We start from the raw sequence: 23994 nt of genomic DNA, 5'->3' as shown, positions 1-23994 counted from the left end.
GTGGCTTTCAACACACTATATGCGTGCAGTTAACAAACTTGCCTGCAGCTTGGATGGTTGCTCTGCCTTCTTCTTTGCTGGCTTCTTGTCTGGTACGTGCCTCGCAAACAGATTTGTAAACTCATCCAAGTTGTCGATGTCTTCCTCCTCAAGTTTCTCCCACAGCGGTGACGTTGGCTCAGCTTCACTGGAGAAATAATTTTAAAAGTTAATAAAATTTGCCCCTCAGTGTGCCATTGTGTCTTGCATTTTGATTGATTAGTCAGTAAATATTGATTAATTTCCAATGAATGCACCTCAATATCTCTGCTTATTAATAAAACAATTTGACATGTCTACAACATATTTCCATCTTCAGAAGTCCTTTAAAGGGGCAAAAAGATTGAAAAATGGAAAATAACTGGAATTGGGGGGGATTTGCATGAAAAAGGCTGACCACTCATGCACGATCACCGAGATAGCATAGAAAGAATGTTTAAAATTTTTACACATTGTCCATGTTGTCACATTCATAGTAAAGGTTCCTATGCATATCATGAGGGCACATAGAAGGATCTTGATATCTTCCAATTTAGGAGGTGATGTGATCTTCACTATGCTCTGGTTGCCTTTACTTCCCCTTCCCCTCCCCCAGGGCTGGCCCTAGGTAACTATTTATTTGAGACTTGGTGAACCTCAGAGCCATTCTAAGCTGTAAAAATTCCAATTTTTAGATCACCCACTCCAGGAATCAAACCTGGATCTCCCACATGACAGTCGGATACTCTACGCACTGGACCACCATGGCTCTACATTCATAGCATCACTGATAAAACCACATTAAACCGTTTAATTACTCAACATATTGAAACATTTCACAAACATCTTTTTAAATAAAATCGATTAAATTAGAAGAATATTTAAACATTGTTAAAGCCTAATATTTATAAAACATTCCTTGATTTTCAAAAGGGGGATTTGTGATTTTCATTGTCAATAATTTCATACAGGTAAATTTAAAGTAACAAATGTAACAGTTTTTGACCATACATTGTTAATTGGCAGCTTCTAAAAATGTACAAGCAAAACAGTTTAAGAACTTCATTCTTTAAACACCTATTACTAATTATTTATGATAAACAAACATGATATTTGACAAAAGATTTGATTGAATGAAATTAAAATTGTGAGTGCGTCAGCTATTTTTCCACCCATTGCAATACAGGGTGATTATAAAGTTTCGATCAATTTTTGTGAAAACTACAGAAGAGAGAATAGCTGTGGTGTGTGGACATTTCCGGAAATCAAGCTTCAAAGAGGTCCAGGTAAGGTTAATATCAGGCTAATATCAGGCCACTGGTTCAAACATTCAAGTGAACAGGTACTGTGAACAATGCTAAACATTCAGGAAGGTCAGAAATAGTAGCTGAAACCATACAGCGTGTCGAAGATGCCATCAGCAAAAGATCAAAAGTATCAACAAAAACACTAAGCCGGGAGCTGTTGTTACCACAGCCGACTTTGTGGGAGATACTCCATTACACCCTAAAAAAAACGGTCATACCACCTTCAGGTGTAGCACAAGATATAAAGGGAGGACTATGCTTGTCACGAAACAATGTGTGCAGAGCTGATACAGGCATTGGAGGAGGACGATTTGATGGAACACGTGTTGTTTAGTGTTGAAGCCTCTTTCCACACATGTGGAATTGTCAACCGACACAACTACAGAGTGTGGGCCAATGAACAGACACATGAGGATCTCCAAATGGAATGAACACCCCCAAAGTCAATGTGTGGCTGGGTACCACGAAGTCCAAGGTATACAGCTTGTTCTTCTTCGCAGGATACACAGTGACAGGCAATGCGTATCTCGATATGCTGCAATTATTCCTTGAACCACAAATGCATTGAAGCTATGGTAGCTCAGTCATTAGGGCATCTGACTACCATACGAGAGACCCAGGTCCGATCCCCGGTGACTCCGGCACCCACCCAGCATTGTATAAAGTGAGTACCTGGAAGAAACTCTGGGTGGGTGGGTAAAGGCAGTCAGGGGCATGGTGCTGATCACATCAGCCCCAGCTCGACCAAGAAAGTGTGGGGCCCTAACCCCACACCCCCTATACGCCTTCATGGTGTGGTGCAAAGCACAGGGGAGCACTTTACTTTTTTTTTTATACCACAACTGTGGCAGGATGGCATCTTCGAAATCGCGGTTTTCCAACAGAATTGAGCCCCACCTCAGTTTGCAAAGACTGTTCGTGCGTACTTGGATGCTACGTTTACACGTAAGTGTAATGGTAGTGGATCACAATGCATATGGGCACCACGATCTCCGGATCTCACACCTCTTTACTTTTTTGTATGGAGCTGCATCAAGTCCCAGGTGTAGAGGGCGAATATCATCTCTCTTCAATACCTTGGTCAATGTATTCCGCACACTGTGCTCAACATGACACCAGCAATGGTCTAAAATGTGTTTGGTGAAATGGTGCATCATTGGGATGCATGTGTAGATATGCAGAATGATTGGGTGGAAGTACATTGAGGTGACACTTTCATGGATTTTCTTCTGTACACCACTTATCTTTCCATGTTGATTATGTGTTACCATGCACTAGGATGTTCATTCGATGCATTTGTTCTAATCTCAAACCTCTTTTTCACAAAAATGGATTGAGACTTTATAATCACCCTGTATATGGGGCCCAGCCCCTTACCATTGCTAGAATCAACAAGCTGTCTCCGAGGATAAAAAATCTCCTTAATTAATTGAAAGCTGAGGCTGTAAAGGGACACTCAGTACATGTAAGGACAAAACACAGGACAACGCACAGTACTATAGAGGATTATACTGACCATACGAGCACATTCAGATGCTAGAGTCTTGTTAGTCTGCAAAATGCAGTCCAGGGTGTATTATGTGAAAGTGAGGTTGACAGTTGGGTGCCTTGTCAAAAGATCACCCGTTACACCAGATATGTGACAAAAGATTGAGTATTTAAAAAATTTAGTCCATAGAAGAAAATATGTGCAGCTATTATTCGTTTGAATTAATAAAGCACGTTGAAAGAATGTCTTACCTATCAGGCTGAATGACAGGGTTGATGACAAGTATCCTCGTCCAATATAAAGGCCTCATAGGCACCTTTGGATTAACAGGTTGTTTCCTAAGCACTACAAGTACAAATTAAAATATTATACATAATATATATAACTTAATATTTATACATTTGTCAGTCCAACATAGGGAAAGGAAGGATATGTTCATATTCTACTACCGATGTGAAAGGAAATAGGTGTATTGACAAAGTGTGGTGTTAATTTCAGAATAATTTAGCTACAAAATTGAATAAAAAGTTACTCATACGTTGAAAACAGCATGAGTAAAGTATGGTAAATCTTAAGTTGAAACATATATTCACAGATTTGGTACATGGAGGTTTAGAAATTTTGTTTACCACCAAGTCATAATTAATGGAAAACTTTGAATCATATTCATTTGCTTGTATTTGATTTTTTAACATTGCATTTTTAGCTCTTCATTATTCATGACAATGGAGATGGATGATTTTGATAGATGAAAGAACAGATAATGAAAACTCTGGTCAGGATTAAATTCCAGAATCTTTGGAGGTTAAATTCTGACCACCAATCTATACACTTGACTGCTGAAGCGGCATTAGAATAATTTTAAAAATCTGTTAGAATAAAGGCCAAACAAAACAATTTACTTTATTGAATTATTCGATACTTACGAGTAATATAATTTTACTACCTTTTAGGGAGATTTCACACTAGAGACAAGCAACATATGACACATGTCACTTTGGAATGAACCAATAAATAGCAATGTTTCACATCGTACAGTCCCACCACGGGAACAACCTTTATGGCAGTGACCCTCTTTTGCCACGTTTCCCTATGAAGGAATTCACGGTCAAACAACCAATTAGGCCTAGTGCTTAGGCAAGATCCGACAACATTAAAAATCCCCCTCCCCAAAGCAGCCAGTAGGGAAACAGGAATTTGTCAAAGTAGCCATTCTGCCCTGTGATTGCAAACCGGGTTCCTACAAAGCCCAAACCTTAGTTAGATGATATGTGGCACCTGTGGCGTGCCCAAGGGGGGAGGGGTTGGTGGGGGTCATAATTCACCATCCCCTTTTGGCCCAGGATTCCTAAAAAAGAAAGTCAAAGGCTGGAAAAAATGGCAAAATGAGGACCAATTACTAAAAAATGTATACATAACCCCTCCCTTTCGAAAATCCTGGGTACGCCACTGTGTGGCACAAGCCTGCAGTCAAATGGCTGGTCTTCAAATGATACCTATCTGTGCATAAATTGAACCTACAAGAATAACCACTCTATTTGTAACGAGTGAAGAGATTTTATTTTAGTGTTAAAATCATTGAAGGAATACAACAAACTTAATTTTCATTTCAAAGATATAAAAATGAGAGAGAATACAGAGCCAAATCATAACAAAATTAATAATCGATTATGTCAATGTCTATAAAGGGATTATGGATAATGGGAAGAAGCAGGTTCTCAACTATATAGACTTTTATGCAGTTTGAAAGTCCGTAAATATTACATTAACAATAAACAATCAAATATGAAATTCTCAAATGTTAGAAATTCTTACCTTAGAGAAGTATACGTAGATTTACAAGATTGAAAAATAGTCAGCAGCAAAGTATGTTTTAGTAATAGCAACATATTGTTAATATTTATGCAAACATAAGCATGACACAAGATCACAATCTCCATGCAAAAATTGAAACTCTGAAATCAAACCATGCACAAAATACCATGATTCATTACAGTTATAATATTTTAAAGGAAATCTATGAATGAAATAAAATAATAATGAAGAGGTTAATGTTAATTTAATTTTGTTAGAAACGAAACTTACTAGAATGTAAAAGAAAATATAAAAAAATCAAGGAACTCTATCTTACCTTGGAAATTTCCTGGGGGATCTACCAGGATAATAGGAGGTTATATATGTGAGAAGAAAAAAATCAAACATCAGAACCAAGATCCAAACCAACCAAAGCAATTAGGAACCAAAATAAATTAATAAACAATGGTGAGGAATGTTTCATACAGAGGACTTTGATGACCAGGGTCTGAAATCCTAAAAACTTTTACAATTACTTAAATGAAAACACACACACACACATGCTTCTATGATTATTGATTGATATGAACTGCATTGATCTACTGATGAGGCTCTCTTCTCTTAGTGAAAATTGTTATTAACAGTCATAATTCTGGCTAAATATCTAATGATGGGCTAGGAAACTATATGTTTAATAATACATGCATGCTGTCTGTACACACTAACGCTATGGATAATAGTATTAATGTTTGTGTCTTTCTGTTTGTGGTACAGGTTAAGGGTATCTTGAGAGTCTATTGTGTTAAATTTCAGGTAATACAACTATGATGGAAATAGACAGGGTGTGAATTAACAGGGGAGGCAATAGGGACTCTTCCCCCTCTCCTCCAAATACCTAAGCATCTCTATGGATGATTTTATCCCCCAACCTCCCAAGCAATGTAATAGGAATTTCATTGATACATGTCTGTTATCTGGATATCAAAATTATTCAGATACTAGAGAAATTAATTATGCGATTATCTACAACTGAGATATCACAATATCTATCATCTCGATTATGCATATTGCCATTATCTTGTAATAGGCTTGCTGTTTATGAACATCCTGCACAAGTGAACATTGTTGACAATTTTTGACACTGTTGCCGCATTCAAAATTTATCTCAAACCACCAAAAAGAAATGTAGATGTACCGAATTTTTCACTACAAGCTACAGGAATTTTGTATTTGTATTTTAAAAATGTAGCCAGCTAAAGTGGCATCGCTACAAGTGGCATGCTACTTCCGACAACTGGCAGTTTCAGAAATAAGCAAATGTTGGTGCTTTCCAACATTATAAGTACAATTACTGGCATTACGTCGAAATGTTGTGAAACACACAGTATATTCACAACTTATTATTAAGAAACCCAACCAAAACTCTGTAGTGTCCTTTGGGAGCTAAGGCCTGCCACACAGCTTTTCATTGGATTACGCATGGTCAGCACATTCAAGTCCCATCACCTACTACTTCTTCTTTTCAAGTAACTCACCAATTATCCTCAGAATGTTGGTCAACACCAAAATTTGGTGGGTTTCCACCAGGTATCGACCCCAAGTCAGCTCACACCAAAGGTTAAGTGTGCTAACTATTTGGCTACTCGGGAGTCTTAAAATGGAATAATAATGGGTGAAAAATACAAATTCAATACAAGCAGCAATTAAAAAATGAACTCTGAGAAAGTTCATATGGAAATTTTATGGTGCACATCACACCTGCAGTGGTGCTTCACTGCATTGTTAGTGAGTTAGTGAGCACAGATACAAAATCTGTCAGTCAGATATAGCGGAAGTTCTGCTGTATCTTCAAAAACCACTCACTGGCATTAAAGATTGATTGATTGATTGATTTTGTTGTTTTAAGGCCACTTTATGCACAGATAGGCTAATTGGGACTGGACCTACTGTTTAAAGTGGATCTGAACCACTATGTGCCTCCACTGGGTATTGAATTGACATTAAAGGCTACCAGGAAGTGCCGTAATTAGTTTCTGGCAACTGGTGTTGTGTCGAAGGGACATTGTGATGGAAACTGGAATATGAATGTAGTATTTATATCTGATCACTGGTGTCATTAGTGGGGGGAATGGGGGAGGGGAGAAATGTTAGCCTTTCAAGAACCCAGAAGAAGCATTATGTATTCATATATGTAACATATTGTTGTATTATACAGCATGTCTCCCAATAACCCGAAGCTTTATGTGTCTGAAAATGTGTGGATAAATTGTCAATAACATTGTATTATTGCATCTCATTTTATCAATGAATTTAAAGTTTGATTTTTAATAATAAATGATTCAATTAATTTGTTAAAAATATCCTTTCCTTTCCCCATATTTCCGTTTGTTAAAAAATCAATTTTCATGTTGAATTTACTTTACATAATGTTCTCATTGCAATTTACTCTACAATATGATATGTATATAACACAGTGGTCAAATCAAAACAATTCATTTTTTTTTTTCATTTTAATTACAGTTCATATTTATAATTCGCATTTCCTTGTTTAGGCTGTATGAACACTATTTCTGTACATGACCGCTAGTTACTGTACAAAACTACCTTCACCTTGGATGTTAATACTTTTTAACAAATATTTCTAGTCATTGTTAACTTAGCCCATTACCAAGATTGCCAGAATATAAAGAACATGAAACAAATACCTCTATTAAACTATTATATTTCTAACATTTGTTCTAAACTACAATTAATAAGTCTTTCAGTAATTCGAAGAAAATAATGACACATAGGTTACCCAAGTATACTTTGTTTCTAAACACTATTATTTCACAAAGTCCTACTTTCAGGAGAAGACCCATGAAAGAATGCGAGATCATCATTTATTTAACTTGACTACAAAATCATTCATATTTCACTATCTTTTTTCATTTCTGTTCCTCCCAACAATACATATTCCTATGTGGCACATGCCCCTCTCTCCTGACTGACAATATCCGCAACTGCTTGGCTAAAATAATATACTGTTTACAAGACAGTAAAAGGCTTCTTGAAGAGGCTATTGCAAGCATCTCACATAACAGGAAGCTGATAAGGTGGGAGCTGAGTTACAAGCCACTGCTCAGACAAGAAGGTGCCAGAGCAAGGGAAAGGTGAAGAAAGTTAAGGTGTTGTGAAAGTCCTGAAATTTGTTCTTCAACTTGTACATTTCATTTTGTGATACATAATGCCAAGTCTTATTTTATGCTAAATAAAAAGATGGCTTGAACTTTGTTATTAACCATGATTGGTTAAAAAGAAAAGAAAAGATCTCTATGCACTAAATTCCCCTTTCCACACCCTAAAATTTTCCTCATACTTCCCCCTACCCAGACTGAAGATTCTGGGTAACAATGTAAAAACAGAACAATGAAAACATACCGTTCAATTATGTATTTTTCTAAAATTCGAACAACCTAATAAAGACATTTAGATAACATATACAATATAAATGAGACATCTGGCAATCCTGGGAGTCACCGAAAATATTTAGTTATCAGTGTTAGATTTGAATAGATTTGAAAAACCTCAAGACTATAGGAAAAGAGCCTCCACGGATCTAACATGCTCATGATGCACTCCAAATAACTTGAAAACATATAATCATATAACATCGGTGCATATTAGTACAATATTTAAAGTATGAATTCTGAATAACCACTAGAATTTGATGGAGAAAAAAAAATGAAAAAAATTCTGTTCAAAACTAAATGTTAGGTATCTCATTGGTGGAAATATTGTTAATGCATCGAATCAATCTGTGCTTAGCACATTATCATAATTTATTAGTCTTGTTGGTACATCGTTAGGCACCACTTTCCACAACCTTCACCTCACGATGAAGGTACAAGACTGAAATGTCGTAGACTTCTACCAAGGAGATACTGTACACATCATTATGAAAAAATAAATATGCTGACCAAGGCAGTAATTTATTTGATTAAAAACATAAACTAAACGTAACATTTCAACCTTCTAGCAAGGTCTTCTTCAGACTCTGTATCATGTACAAAAGTAACAAGATACAAAAAACTTACAGGAAGGGAGGGAGAAGCATCTTAGGAATAGCGAAGAATGCAAACAAGAAAAAGGAAAACAGAGAAGAGGAAGAGGAAGGGATTATCTACGAAGTAAAATATAAAGAATGTCAGAGTGTGTACATAGGAGAAACAAAAAAGAGGCTGAAAGATAGGTTGAAACAACATAGCGATGATGTACGACTTAAGAGAGAGAGAAATGCGATATTTAAACACACGAGAGAAACAGGACATGACATAGAGTGGAATGAGGCTAAGCAGATAGGAAGGGAGAAGAGAATGCTAGTGAGAAAATGGAAGGAAGCCAAGGAAATAGAGAAGAAAGGTGAAGAAGACACAATGAACTGGAATGGGGGACTGAAGTTAAACAAAGAATGGAAGAAGGTGTTAGAAAGAGTGGAAAGGACAAGAGAGAAAGAGGAGAAGAAAGAAAATGAAGGAAAAAGGCGTGAGATATAAAGCCCAACCACATTCTATATGGAAGTAAATATGTTTAGCATTTTAGGTGAAAGTACAGTTGACAAGGGAAAGCCACCTGCTAGAAAGTTCCAGAACAACTTTCTAATAGTCTGGAGGGAGTAATGTTTGTGTGTGTATATATGTAATGCCCTGTTTTTGTATCTTGTTACTTTTGTACTTGATACAGAGTCTGAAGAAGACCTTGCTAGAAGGTTGAAACGTTACGTTTAGTTTATGTTTTTAATAAAATAAATTACTGCCTTGGTCAGCATATTTATTTTTTCATAATCATGGAAACAAGGCTTAATGGTGTTATAATTGTACACTTCAATTTCAATTATTTCTGGAGACCCTTTGATCAAGTAATATAATGATAATTAATATAATCTGTGCTGTAACAGCCACTAGTGTTTAGTTGTGAACAGAGTCAATAATGTTACATTTAAATACAACATTAAGTTAAAGTGACTTGCCTTACACAAAGGTGCATTTTTAGTTTCAATGCACGTGTAAACAACACACAACAAATGGCCACACCATGAATTCCTTTAAGGGAGCTTTCAGAGCAAATTGACACATGACACTTGTCACTTGGAAATGAACCTACAGAAATAAATGTAACCCTTCATACTGAAGTGACACAACAAAGTGCATGTGTCAATTGTGTATCATTCAGACTGGGCAGTTTTCTCATGCATCATTTCACCTCAAAGCCTCCCCGATTGCACGCGAGAATGCCAATGGAGCAGAAGGAAAGTGACAAGTGTCTATTTAGAAACACACGCATTCTGCAGGGTCATCACCATTCTTTTTTTCCGAACACCTTCCTCCTGCACAAAATTATGCTGCTTGTGTCTTGTGGCTTCTTTTAACTATATGCCAGGCCATCATTTCCTCAATTCAGTTTATTATTGTCCGTACGGATCTTTTAGTTTCAGTTTGTTACAAATGAATACATCCTGACAAGGTTTGATTAATTTGCTTTATTTTACTTTGCTTCTTGTGCCACTTTTGGCTAATTTGCGAAGATGAGGATGAGTGATGATATGATAAAATTGATGAATGGACACTCACAAACATCCATGCCCAGGTCAGGATTCAAACCCAGGACCCCTGGCTAACCACTCCGCCACAGGGGGCAGCATCCTGACAAGGGAAATGCTTGTTACATGTAGGGTCAGTTTCACTGCTTCAAACAGCATTTGCAAGAGAAAACTGCTTGTTTCTTCCTGCTTTCTGTGCTGTGATTGGAAGGGGCAGTGTTGCTACATGAAAGGAGATTTTCCTTGATGCAGCTAAATTTAGATCATTTTTTTAGGCAAAAAAGGGAGACTTTATGAAAAGTATAGCATAGAAAATGACGGAAAATTTCAAGTTATCGGATTTCTGTTTTTGATTTACTTGCATGCCAGCATTGGTGTTTATTGCTATTACATCCAATTCATCTAGATGGGGTATACAATAAATATATACAATAAACAAGAATAGTTACGGTAAACCAGGTCAAATTTTCAGATTATGCCACTGTTGTGCATGCAGAGAGAATTTTTTTCTTAACAGACTGGAGTGGTGTGTGCCATTTGAAGTTTGTCACTTCAGTGTGAAGTGAAAAAATAGTGTTGCTTGCATGTCATTTTGCTCTGAAAGCTCCCTTCTTGCTGTGCATTTAAGGTATTGTGCGGGATAAAATTATTTTAATCACCAGTACAGAAAAGTAAAATACAAAATTATGGTGTCTTGATACATAATATGACGAGGTATAAGGATTACAGGAAATACGGGAAGGTTAGCTACATATGAATTTATAAGTATTGTTATTGATACTACTGCAACATAATAGTTCTAATTTCCACAAGAGTGTCAAACCAATCACTACAGTAGGTACAGAAAGACCTCGACTTATGTAAGTGCACTGCTCCTCAACATCTCGTAAAATTGATTGAAATGAAGATTTTGGGTGCGTCAGCACTTAGGCTAATGCACACATCACATCATACGGAGCCAGCCCCTTACAATAACTAACATCAAAATGTGACTCTGAAGAGTAAAATCTCCTTGCCTAGCTTAAAAGCTAGGATTATACTGATTGTAAGTCCACATGACGAAGCCCCGTTGGTCTGCAGTTACTGGGGCATACTACATGAAAGAGAGGTTGACATTTGGTTGTCTTTTGAGAGCATCATGCTTCTTATATGAATCAACATTCCTGATTGTTGGAATTCATCTAACCACAGTGAAGAATGAAACATATGAAAATAAGCAGTACAGAATGCAAAGGGAACATCATCCAATGTTTTGCTCATTGAGGACATGTTCTGATGTTACATAAAGTTGTATTCCTTTTTCTACTCAGTGCAAATTTACATATATCGAGGTCAATTTCTATTACTCCTTTGTGGTATGACTAAACTAAATGGCATTCACGAATGTCCTAGGTACTTACTGGCTCTGTTGGCATTCCATCCTCCTGGTGGCGGAGTTGGGAACGGAAGTGGAGCACCTGTGCCCCCTGGTGGTGGTGGCGGAGGTGGCATTCCTGGCAACAGTGGAGGCGGTGGAGCTCCAGACATTGGAGGAGGAGGTGGTGGACCCATTCCAGGCATCGGAGGAGGTGGTGGGCCCATGCCTGGCATGGGAGGAGGTGGTGGACCCATGCCTGGCATGGGAGGAGGTGGTGGTCCCATGCCTGGCATCGGAGGAGGTGGTGGACCCATGCCTGGCATCGGTGGAGGTGGTGGACCCATGCCTGGCATCGGTGGAGGTGGTGGACCCATTCCTGGCATGGGAGGAGGTGGTGGGCCCATTCCTGGCATGGGAGGGGGTGGTGGACCCATGCCTGGCATAGGAGGAGGTGGTGGTCCCATTTCTGGCATTGGTGGGGGAGGTGGAGGAGGCATTGCAGACGGAGATTTCGTTACTGGCATAGCCTCTGGTAAGATTTCATCAGTCTTTTTTGTAGGAAGAGTTTCGACTTCGACCACCGGCTTTTTGTCCTCAGCTGGAGAAGTCGATTTCAGATTTTCTTCTTTGGTACCAGCATTATCTTCAGTTTGGCCAGGCTCTTTTGTAGATTCATCAACTTTAACACCTCCTTCACTTACATTTTCTTTCTCCTTCTCTTCTTCCTTGATTTCTGATGGCGGCTTCTCCTCTGAAGGGGATTCAAAATCCGCCTTTGCCTTTGCTGTTAAAGCCTGCAAGTAATATTGATATGATAATTTTTTGATTTAGTTTGTGACACAACATAATCCTAGCTATTATAATTTTTTTTCAAAACAGAAAAGTGCAATAAGTTTCTGCATTTTGTTTTGCCACAAAGTATAAAATGAAACATTTTATTTCCTAATAACTACACATATTTCTCAGAGACATGTATTACCATGAAGATTGAGCCACGGTTTGAGAACAACCTGATTGTTTCTCAATTGTAATATGAAATTACAACAAATTAACTGATCTCACACAATTAATTTTGAAATGGATTCAGCAAACTACATAACCCACAATACAATTTTTTTCTTGCAACTTCATTAGGTCTGATTTTGCAGTTGCAGTTGTGCAACTTAGTTTGTAAACGAACAATTATATTTCACACACACACATAGACATATATAAATGAAAGAAAACTGTCAACTCTTACCACACAAAATAAAAGTTTCTGTATCTTACTTTCCCGACTGCCTGTTTATAGGAGAAGAAAATATATTTACCATTTCCTTCCATTTTTATTTATCTGCCCTTCTGACACATTACATTTGTTTTTGGTATGTGTAAATGTATGTATATTTAGTAGTGCTGAGCTGATACCGGGGGTATCGGTAAGTATCGGTTGATATTTTTGCACCAATTCTAGCCGATACCATTGTTTTTGAGTCGCTAGGAGCGTGGCCAAAACAAAAATTTGTTCCTTTTTCAAGGGTTCGTTCACCTTTTCCAACAACCTTTGGTTTTGGAAAAAAAATTAGTTGTGCATTTGTTAAATGAACCTGAACTCAAGTTTCCATGAACAGCAAGTACATGACACAAAGACCCATACGAAGGTCAAACTCACGTGAAAATCAAGCGTAACATGAAATTATCAATAAATCCCTGAATATAAGTATATTTTATATTAGTACTTTATTTATTTCGCTGACTCTGCCAATGCTGGCATGTTGCAATCACTTCATTTAACTAACCTCTATGCTTGCAAGTGTCTGGTATCGCTCCACCTCCTGCAAAAGTTTGCTATTTTCTTGTTCCAATATGTGAATCTTCTCTTCGTACTCCAACAATTTAACCGCCTCCTCTCCTCTCAAATTGAACAATGCTATTTCCTGCTCCTTTTCTAGTCTACCGATATTCTTCTGATGTCCACGTTTCAAACCCATTACCACTTGCTGGAACTCTGTGAAACAAAAATGCAGGATTGAGAATGTAATAAATATAAATCAAAATCTGTAAGCAATTAATAGAACAAAAAATCAATACACTCGCATAAATATCATTAGCAATTGACACTCAGTATTGATGTCAAACATAAGAACACTATAATGATAACAAAAACAATCAAAATAAAAAAAACATCATACAGATTATTAACGTATGTCAACACTAAATTTTGAACATTTTAACAATTTTTAAATTACTAGGAATTATTTTAAATGGTACATCAAAATTTTTCATGAAAATCTTCAAGTGCTTCTTCAAGAAATATTCATGGAATTATCTATGCAGGGTCCAGGTTCCTTGAATCAAACTGGCAGGTTGGATGGAGACTGGCCCAAGGAACCCCGGCTCAGAAACACTTCATTAAAAAGTTATAAGCCAAAACTAGGGTGGGCTGCCTATGACAGAGGAATAAGATAACTGAAAGATGTGGCTTGTAGGGGCATTACTACAGTGTATTGTATCACTCTACAATGAAAACATTACGCGGGCATAGTCAACGATTATTTAATGGATCCATTTTTGTGTCCACCTCGCTTAATTGCAGCCGTGTACAGTGTGTCTTTGCCAGACATAACTTCCACGGTTATTGGAACATGTCCCACTTGTTGTTTGTCAACACATGTAGGTGCAACATAATGGGGGCTCCCAGCTCGCTTTTCACATGGTGCTTGTGATTATCTGAACCAGACTTTCCCTCATTGGTGGATAGGATGAGGAGGTCCTCTTCCTTGGCCAGCTCATTTGCCTGATTTGAACCCATTCGATTTTTTCTTGTGAGGTCATGTCAAAAGTGTTTTCTACAAGACACCAGTAGAGAGTAAGAAGGACCTACTAGCAAAAATCATTGCTGCCTGTGATATTGTCAGAACAACTCCAGGGATGTTAGAGCAGAGCTTCTTGTGATGCTTGACGCCATCATTTTGAACACGTACTGTAATGTTTTCATCATCGAGTGCTACGATACACTCTAGTAATGTCCATATTAAATCTAGAAGCCGCATCTTTCAGCTGTCTTATCCCACTGTCATAGGCAACCAAAACTAGATTTGGCTTATAACTTTTTAATGACATATTTCCAGACCAGGGTTCCTTATCTCATATTGGTACTTGGGTCAGTCTCCATCCACCATGCCAGTTTGATTCAAGGTCACAGAAACACCCTGTACATCAATATTATTTTTATGGTTCATGTTCCAATCAGAGTGGGGAAGGAGGACTAACCTTTCTGTCTGGTCCACCTATCCTATAAAAATAAATGTCACATACATGAAAAGTTGGCAAAATATAGGAATACAATTTTAAAGAAATCAGCCATAGCCCTTCCTTATGGTCCACACCTGTCCTTCTGGGCATGCCATTTTCTGCAATTCAGCATACTACAAGGTGTCCAAAAAGTCCCACACAAAAGGCCGAATCACAGTATTTGTTCACGATGTCCTCTGTCGAATTACACACAGATCCGTAGGTGGAATTGAAGATTATTAAGTACACGGATGGGGAACATAATCTGGAGCTATGGCAGGGCATTCATCCTCGATCCTGGTGCAGAGAAGGGTCAGATCAATTTTACCAATTAATATGTGGTGAGGAACTTTTCTGACAATTTGTACAAAGAATCTCAGAGTCTAGAGATGGTGATTGTATTTAATAAATTTGAAAGATTATTATTTGCAATTACATTAAAGTGTCATTATTGAATGGGTATTTATCAAGACAAAAATAATAAACACTAAGAAAAAAATAAAGTTACACCAATCAAGCACATTTGACTAAAATGTATGCGGCACACTATCCATTTAGCTATACATTTATTAACCAATGAAGTCCACTAAATTATTTGTGAAAGAAACCCTGAGGAATACAAGATAAATTTCTTGTTATGTTGCAAAAGTAGATTGATTTTGCAAGACCTGCAGACACGCTACCCAAGTAACCAGAACCATTGGGCCAACTAGAGTTATTATGTGAGAAAAGTTGGGTTTACATTGGTTAGCAAATTAAAGTTGGTCTTACATTGTTCCAATAGTTGTTTCCAATGCTTGTCTAACCACGGAATAGTGAGTAAAAATCAGTTTTCAAAACAGCTTACTCCTGTTAAGACCACATTCAAGAGTGTGCTGTAAATTCTAGTGTAAAATAAATGACGTGCGACTGTTTCTTTCAGAACATTTTAGTCACAGCACATACTGATTACTGATTACAGCCATAAGATTACAAGATACAGTTGGAATCCTGAACAAAAGTCTGTAATAGATTATATATTGGTAATGAAGGAAGTAAAGAAGAAAATGAACAACATTAAAGTAATACCCAGTGAGAACTTAGACAGTGACCACAGCTACTAGTAGGAGATGTGAGGAGATGGAAAAAAAAAGATGGAAGAATAAGCGTGTGGAAATTGAAGGATAAGATGATAAAAGAGAAATATCAAGAAATATTGCAAACAAAAGTGCCAAGAGATGAACCCAAAGGAGTAGAAACAGAATGGACAAGATTTAAAACAGAATTAGTAGAGGCAGCTGAAAAGGTATGTGGAAGGACAAGAAAGAAAAGAGAAACACCATGGTGGAATGAAAGAACTAGAGGGGCAGTGAAAAACAAATGATGCATTTAGAAAATGGTTTAAAGTTAAATCACAAAATGCACGAAAAGAGTATGTGGAAAAGAAGAAAGAGGCAAGAACAGTAGTAAAGGAGGAAAGAAGAAAGTGGATGGAAAAATGGGCCAAAGTGCTAGATGAAGATCTTGTAGATGGGAACAAGAAAGTATTGTATGGATTAGTGAGAGAAAGGAGAAGAAAAAGAGGAGACAGCTGTAAGATAAGGGATGAAAGGGGAAATAATGTAGACGAGGATAAAGAAATAAGGAGAATGTGAAGAAATCATTGAGAAATTGCTGAATGTGAAAAAAGGAAAAAACATGAAAAAGTGAAGGAAAAATAAAAGAGGGAGGAAAAGTTAATCTCACATGGAAAGAAGTGGAGGAAGCACTGAAGAGAATCAACAGAGGCAGAGCACCTGGAGTAGATGGAGTGGCAGTGGAAATGATACTAGGAGCAGGAGTGATTGGTATGCAGTGGCTATACAGAGTGTTGAAAACAGGCAAGAGAGAGAAGTGCCAAGAGATTGAACAAAGGGACTAATAGTTCCCATATTCAAGAAGGGTGACAGAAAGGAATGTAAAAACTATAGAGGAATAACACTTATGTGCCACTCAGCAAAGTTGTATGAGATAATATTAGAGAAAAGAATAAGGGAAGTAACAGAGCTGAACATGAGAGAGGAACAGTATGGATTTAGAAGAGGCAGATCAACAGTAGGCAAATACAGGAAAGGCACTACGAGTATGCAAATGATTTGATTATGGCATTCCTAGCTATAGAAAAGGCATACGATAGCCTGTACAGAACAAAGATTTGGAAGGCTCTAAGAGAGAAAGGAGTTGAGGAAGAGATAGTGTGTAGAGTGCAGAGCACATACAAGGCCAACCAAGGCTGTGTGAAGACACCAGTGGGAAGAACTGAGTGGTTCAGTATAAGTAATGGGCTAAAACAGGGAAGTGCTCTTTCCCCACTGCTCATCATAATTACAATGGATGCAATTAACGAAGAGGTGGGGAAGAAGATAGGAGAGGAAGAGATGAAGGCCCTGTTGTTCACTGATGACTTAGTAATATGGGAGAACAGGGAAGAAGTAGTACAGAGACAGCTTGATAGTTGGAATGAGGAAATCCGAAGAGCAGGAATGAAATTCAGTGCAGAAGAGACTGAGGTGCTAATAGCAACAAGAAACAGAGCCAGAAATGAACCAAGAATAAAGATGGACACGGAAGAGTTGAGGGTAGTGGAGAGCTTCAAATATCTAAGAAGCATAATTGAGAGAAGAGGAAGAATAGATGAGGAGGTAAACAGAAGAGGACAAATGGGTGGTGGACTATATCAAAGTGTTCCAAGATTAATATGGAACAGGGATGTACCTATGAAATGCAAGAAGGTAATATAGAACACATACTATATGCCAATAATTACATACGGAGCAGAGACTTGGACAATGACAGAGAGAGACAAAAGAAAGATGCAGGCAGTGGAGATGAAATTCTTAAGGAGTATATTGGGGAAGACTAGAAGGGATAGAATAAGGAATGAGGAGATCCGACAGACAGTGGGTGTGGTGAAGCTTCAGGACATGATACATCAGGTACAGATGAGATGGTTCGGACACACGAAGAGGATGGATGCAGAACGACTACCTGTAAGAGCTTACCATGCACAAGGAGTGGGAATAAGACCAAGGGCGAGACCAAGATGTCGGTGGAAAGAACAGATAGCAGAGAGTGTTAGGAAAAGAGGACAAGATTGGAACACCGTGGAACGAGAGGAGTGGGAAGACCAGGAAAAAATGGAGAGGCTTGACTTCTATGCCGACCCAGCCAGAGGCAGGAAACTGCAAAGGATGATGACATACTGAAAATATAATATTTCCTTAATGAAAGTAGAAGCTATTGGTAACTTGAAGTCACTCATCCTCCATGGATGATTTATATTTCTGTATTGGGAATTGTTTAGAGTTTGTCTGTTTAGCTGTAGCAGAACAAGAACGTTCTTACAGGTATGTACAGGTTCTTGAGAAAGTAGTTCATTATCTACATGTATAAAATACACATCTTTGAGCAGACTAAATTCCACGAAATGTGTAAAACTAAGTAAACTCACTAGAAAGTGATTTCTGCTACTACTAAGTTTATATTTGACCTTCACAATAAATTAAATATATTACAACATAAACAAACCTCTACTTTAGTTTTCAGTTCTACCTATTGGCCCTATGTTGACACCATGGACAAAATCACAATTTCCCAATGGAATTTTCTCACAGTTAGCCTAACATTCAGTCATTACTTGGGTAGTTATGCTTACCACTGCTTTGCATCAAATAGTAGGAACATATGATGTACATTCTTTACTTTCAACTTACAGGATTAGGCATAACGCTGTTGGCTTCCCTCCACTAAGTCATATGGGCACTGCACTTGCATAGATGTAACTTGGAACCTAACTTGGGGGGCAGGGGGTGCAGAATCAAATTTAGAACTTAACTTTCCATAAAAATATCATTCAGGACTATTTTGATAACTGTTACATTTGCAAAATCATAAGAATTGCTCGTTACTTTGCTCCTCAGGTTCCAGGTTAACAAAAGTGCCATTATCTTGTAAATCTTCATAAATGTGAATAGTTTGGAGGAAGGGCCTATGTGCACTTGCATCAACTGCTGTTGTTGCAGAATATAACAGAGTAATGCCTCTTACCCTAATGTTTGGATTGAAACAATCATGATACGCTTCAAAGGTGTCTTGTTTAAAAACCCTTCCAAGTCCCAGTTCTAAATTCAGATACTAGGGGTGGAACTAGGGTAATTTAGTGCATAAACATATACAAAATTAAATAATAATAATAATACAGACCATATCTCATGTATAATACAGAAACTAGAAACTACAGCTATATACACAACAGAAACTATAGAGTAACTAGAAAAATACAATAAAAACTACTATTTCATGCTCAAGTGATGCAGTATATTTTGGAAATTGCAGATTGGTGCTGAAAAGAGACGACACAGCTAGTTCTCTATATGCAGGTACAAGATACCAGCTTCTACTGAATCATGTGTACGAACATTTATTTTTTCTTTTCCATGCAATGGCACTACAGGTGCATTCTATGGCATGTGTGCACATGTCTACTTCGTGCATGCACAAACATTCATTGTACCTTCTTCTTCATCCTCCGTCATCTTTGTCTCTGTCTCCGCTATCCCGGGGGTGGGTGGTGCCGAGGTCGGAGAACTGACACTGCGAGGCGAAACCGCGCCCCCATTCACCTCTGGTTAGGTTGGAAAATCAAGGGTGAATCTCTTACACACGTACATTATAATGTAAACATTGCACATCTGAATAAACACTTGATAGTGTCCATTTTTTTTAATTTACAACCATGATTCATTTTTCCTAACATCTCCACAGTGATCAAAGTACCTTGCCCCTATTAAAAAAAATTGAATAAAGAATCTCCATCTATTCCAAAACTTAGTAAAGTAACCCCCTCAGCTAGGAATCAACTTCAAGCATTGCTTCCGCATATCTATCAAAATCTTCTATTACAGCCAGAGCAATGAAAGAACCAACTTGAAATTTTAATTACAGAGAAACTTAGCACTTACATTTCCCGTGAAGCTGTTTTGAGATTGTTCTATTAATTTCGGTGGCCACTGTCGCCATGCTCGTATGAACGTGTTGCATTGTTGCTTGGCTATTGAAATTCTATTCTTGTCTTTTCTGTCAAAAGGCATGAACCCTCGCACCAATAGGCTTTGCCCAGTTGCCATAGTGAGGGGATTTTTTGTGTGTGCTTTGCCAAACTTATGCCTGACAGCAAAACAGGAGACAAAGGCCATGGACATCCGCAGGATTTTATCCAGGGAGGGGCAAGCAAGGTAATTCTTTCCCCAGGGGGGCCAAGGAGGCATATTTTCCCCATAATAGTGATGCCCCCTCAGAAAACACTGCTTCAGTATGAAATTACCAAGTTCCTTCAACACCCTCATAATAATTAACATAAATTACTGTGACTGAAATGAAATTATATGTGAAATATATACCTTTAGGTGATAATTCATTTTCTAGTGAGGGCGGACGTCCATGGCAAAGGCACCCCAAAAAAACCAAGGCAAGGCAAAGCCTAATGGTCGAGGCTGGGTAGCTAGTGAATGTGTCACCGATTCTCTCTCCCCTTGAACTGCAAGAAGCGAGGGGTGCATATTGACAGCAGAAGGTGTTATTTACAACTGATCAAAAATCAGGTGTGTGGCAACACCACTTTTTGCAGTTTCACAACTCCTACATTTTGAGACGAAAAGTCTAGATTTGTTAAAGTTGGATCTTTGATAGCTTGGGCTTTAGTGCTTTTCTGCTTTCATTACGAGACAGGTCTCCAAATAAATAGACATGTAGAAAACTTAAATAGCTGTTACACATTCATAACTATTTCATTGGTGCCTCTCTGATGGAGCAGTGCTAATTCCGTCACCTTCTAATAAAGGGGTCCGAGGTTAGATACCCAGTGAATACATAATGGTTCGGATCCCACTTTAAACAATAGGTTCAGTCCCAATCCCAATTAGCCAATCTGTGCATAATGTGAACTTAAAACTCAAAAAATAAATATTTCATTGTCGTTACCATTTCTTAAAACATGAACCAAGCATTTGTAATTTAGATATGCAGTCAGGACAAACAGATGAAACAGTAGGAACTATACATCCAAGTTTATATATTTTTTTAATTACATCAAATCAGGGTGTTATTTGAAGGGGGATGAGAATGAATTCCTTCCTCTGCATACTTCATCATCATCTCTGGTTGCAATATTTTAGTAGGCCTCCCCGATGGCGCAGTGGTAGCGTCGTTGCCTTGTAATCAAGGGGTCCCGGGTTCGATACCCGGTGGAGGCACAAGTGGTTCGGATCCCACTTTAAACTGTAGGTCCAGTCCCGATTAGCCTTACTGTGCATAAAGTGGACTTAAAACACCAAATCAATCAAACAAACAAACAAGCAATATTTTAGCCTTTTGGGGTAGTGGAAGCTACATGTACAATTTCCTTATTCTTAAAAAGTTGTTGGGATCCCCTTGCAATGGAAATTTTTCAAATACCACACTGCACCAAATTTGGAAGAAAAAACTGTATCAAAAGAGAATAAGATGTGATGACTGCTTAGTTTCCTAGAAAAGAATGTAGCATCTCTAATATATGGGCATTTCGATAAAATGTTATATCTAATATGTATTAGGTTCAGGTCAAGCCATATAGTTTTACAAAATATTTTCTAGAAGTAAGCGAGATCACATTGTCTATGTGTCAAATGATCGGGGATTCAGTCAAAATAATTATTCTCACTTTTTTTCAAACTACTACATAGTTCAGCTTAAATGGATAGTGAATGTCTGGAACCTCTATTTCTAGTGCAGTAACAAGTCACTGTCGTAAAAGGAGACAAAAAACAAACAGCGTGTTAACAAAATTAAAGCATTTCATTTCATGAAAATTCTCATTTCAAGTCCTGCTTATGATAAATTAATACATTTTATCTCGTTACACACTGATATAACCAAAAACTCACCAGCTTCTGTATATTTGGCTCCAGGTCGAGATATTATAGCCGAAACATCTGGTAAACTGGGTGGCCATGCCCCAGATGACAGCTTGCCTGGAGTCGGAGGTGCCAGAATAGGTGCTTCGCTGTGGGCCCAGTAGTACATCAGATCCGGCTGCAAAAAGAGTTATGGCACTTTATAATACTCGGCACTGCTTTACTATTAATGGACACGAAAGTACAATATAATTATTGTATTTTACAAGTTTTATATTAATAGATATTATTTGTGGATTAGAATTAAGTGTTAGTCAAATGCGAACAAACAGATCGTCATAAAAATAATGCAATGCTAAGTAAGTTTCAGCCAGTAGAATCTATAGAAAGAAAAGGATTTTAGCTCAAAAATTGGTATATAAAGCTATACAGTTGAAGAAAAAATCAGAGTGTGAATAAACTTAACAACCGTGAAAAAAAATATTATTGTCGCGTTGAATCCGTTTTTCGGTTGTCCGTTTGCTTAATCGGTTCTCTGCTAGTTCCTCCACACAGCATTTATAGGATTTTCTGTGAAGGGGGCGCAACTCAAAGGAGTTCCTCAAGGCACTTGAAAGCCAGGATAATCACCTGAGGTTTGTGTTATGCTGTTCGTATGTGTGTGTCGTTATTGTCCCTTCATCCGTCTCATCACCATTCATCCCCATCGCCACGATTAACCAAAAGTGGCATAAAAGCGATGTAAAATTAACAATTAACTACTCTCTATGTCGAAGTCCAAGCTTGTTTCAGGTTAAATTTTTGCTCAGATAGGCTAATAGAGACTGGACCTACAGTTTAAAATGGGATCCGAACTTATCGGGTAGGACCTATTCTCTATATTGATTATCTTCTACTATTATTATAGTTGTAATTGTGCTATTTCATAATTGTAATTGTATACTAGATGTCATGGGTGTAACTTGGGGCCTAACTTTGGAGGGGTAAAATCAAACTTGGGACTTAACTTTCGGGGGCAGAACCAAACTTTGGACTTAACTTTTGCGGGGAGTATCAAACTTGGGACTTCAACTATCGGGGCCAGAAAATTTGGGGGGGACAAGTGCCCCCTCTTCCCTCTTACGCCTGTGCTAGATGTGACATGTTTCATATTATGGTGCAACTGCTACTCTTATATGATCGAGCCGGCCTCCGTGGCGGAGTGGTTAGCACAATGCGCTACGAGGGTAGGGGTCCCGGCCTGGGCACGGGTGTTGTTTGGGAGTGTCCCTTCATGAATTTCATCATATCATCCCTCATCCCCATCGCGATTAATCAAAAGTGGCAGAAAAGCGAAGTAAAACCAACAAAATCAATCAATCAATTATATGATCGAGTGGATGGCAATCAATCCTCCTGTGGGACTCGAACCTAGAACTTTCGGTGGACCAAATAGAGAGATCACCTGGTGTAAAGAGGCGGCGTTGCCATGCACATTACACAATCAGGAGCTTTATGCGAAAAGTTCTGCGAGGTTCAATTGCAAAATTCATTGAAATTCCGAAATTCTCTTCGCAAGGTTGTAATTACAACGGAGACAGCATGTCTCGGATTGATTTCCCGTGCATCATGCGTGCAAATCCTGGGAAATCCATCTTGCCTGACATGCTCCAGGCTGCACCCAGCTGTAATGGACCAGCTGTCGGTTTTCCATGGTGATCGTATCTGAACACAATCAAGGTCATTCAGAAGGAACTCCACAAGGGCAAAATCTATTGTCTGGAACAAATTATGAGTAACATTAAAACTAATTTAGAACCACCGTTTTGTAGGGTATCGGACCGCCTGACCTAAGTTCGAATCCTAGGATGTGATAGATGATTTCAGATGGTTATATTTCTGTAAATTGCCGTTGATGGTGTATTGAAATAATTGGTTAAATTAAGGCAATTTGCTTCAATATTTGTTGCATTTCTTGTCAGTTTTGAGGGACAGGAATTTTTTTTGGACACTTTTTAGTTTTCTGTTAGTATTTTAATAATTTCTGGTATGTCATAGTATTTTGGTTATATTTTGAGATTATATTTATTACTGTACATTTCTACTTTGATTGAATTGCTTTATTTTCCTTAGCCTTTTGTGCCACTTTTGGCTAATTTGCGAAGATGGGGATGAGTGATGATATGATGAAATTGATGAATGAACACTCACAAACATACATCCCCAGGCAAGGATTCGAACCCGGGACCTCTGACGTCGTAGCGCGATGTGCTAACCACTCCGCCACGGGG

General features: G+C 38.0%; 1 protein-coding gene across 4 annotated transcripts in view; it reads right to left on the bottom strand.

The window, feature by feature from the left end:
• The window catches only part of LOC145989795 (uncharacterized), a 241339-nt gene that overhangs the window by 47684 nt on the left and 169661 nt on the right, over positions 1 to 23994 (bottom strand). For 2 of the 4 annotated variants that reach the window (XM_083125140.1, XM_083125143.1), the window contains 7 exons: positions 21755 to 21902; positions 19348 to 19458; positions 13322 to 13530; positions 11587 to 12337; positions 4946 to 4966; positions 3066 to 3159; positions 43 to 187 (listed from right to left, as the gene is read on the bottom strand). In XM_083125140.1, the coding sequence (XP_082981266.1) occupies positions 43 to 187; positions 3066 to 3159; positions 4946 to 4966; positions 11587 to 12337; positions 13322 to 13530; positions 19348 to 19458; positions 21755 to 21902 (1479 nt within the window). The remainder of the gene's footprint in view (positions 1 to 42; positions 188 to 3065; positions 3160 to 4945; positions 4967 to 11586; positions 12338 to 13321; positions 13531 to 19347; positions 19459 to 21754; positions 21903 to 23994) is intronic. The other 2 variants (XM_083125141.1, XM_083125142.1) reach the window with 2 other exon arrangements.

The sequence above is a fragment of the Lepisma saccharinum genome, chromosome 7 (genome assembly GCF_977018435.1).
Source record: "Lepisma saccharinum chromosome 7, izLepSacc3.1, whole genome shotgun sequence".
Classification (NCBI taxonomy): Eukaryota; Metazoa; Arthropoda; class Insecta; order Zygentoma; family Lepismatidae; genus Lepisma; species Lepisma saccharinum.
The sequence above is the reverse complement of the archived record's forward strand: the minus strand, read 5'-3'. Positions and strand labels throughout refer to the sequence as shown.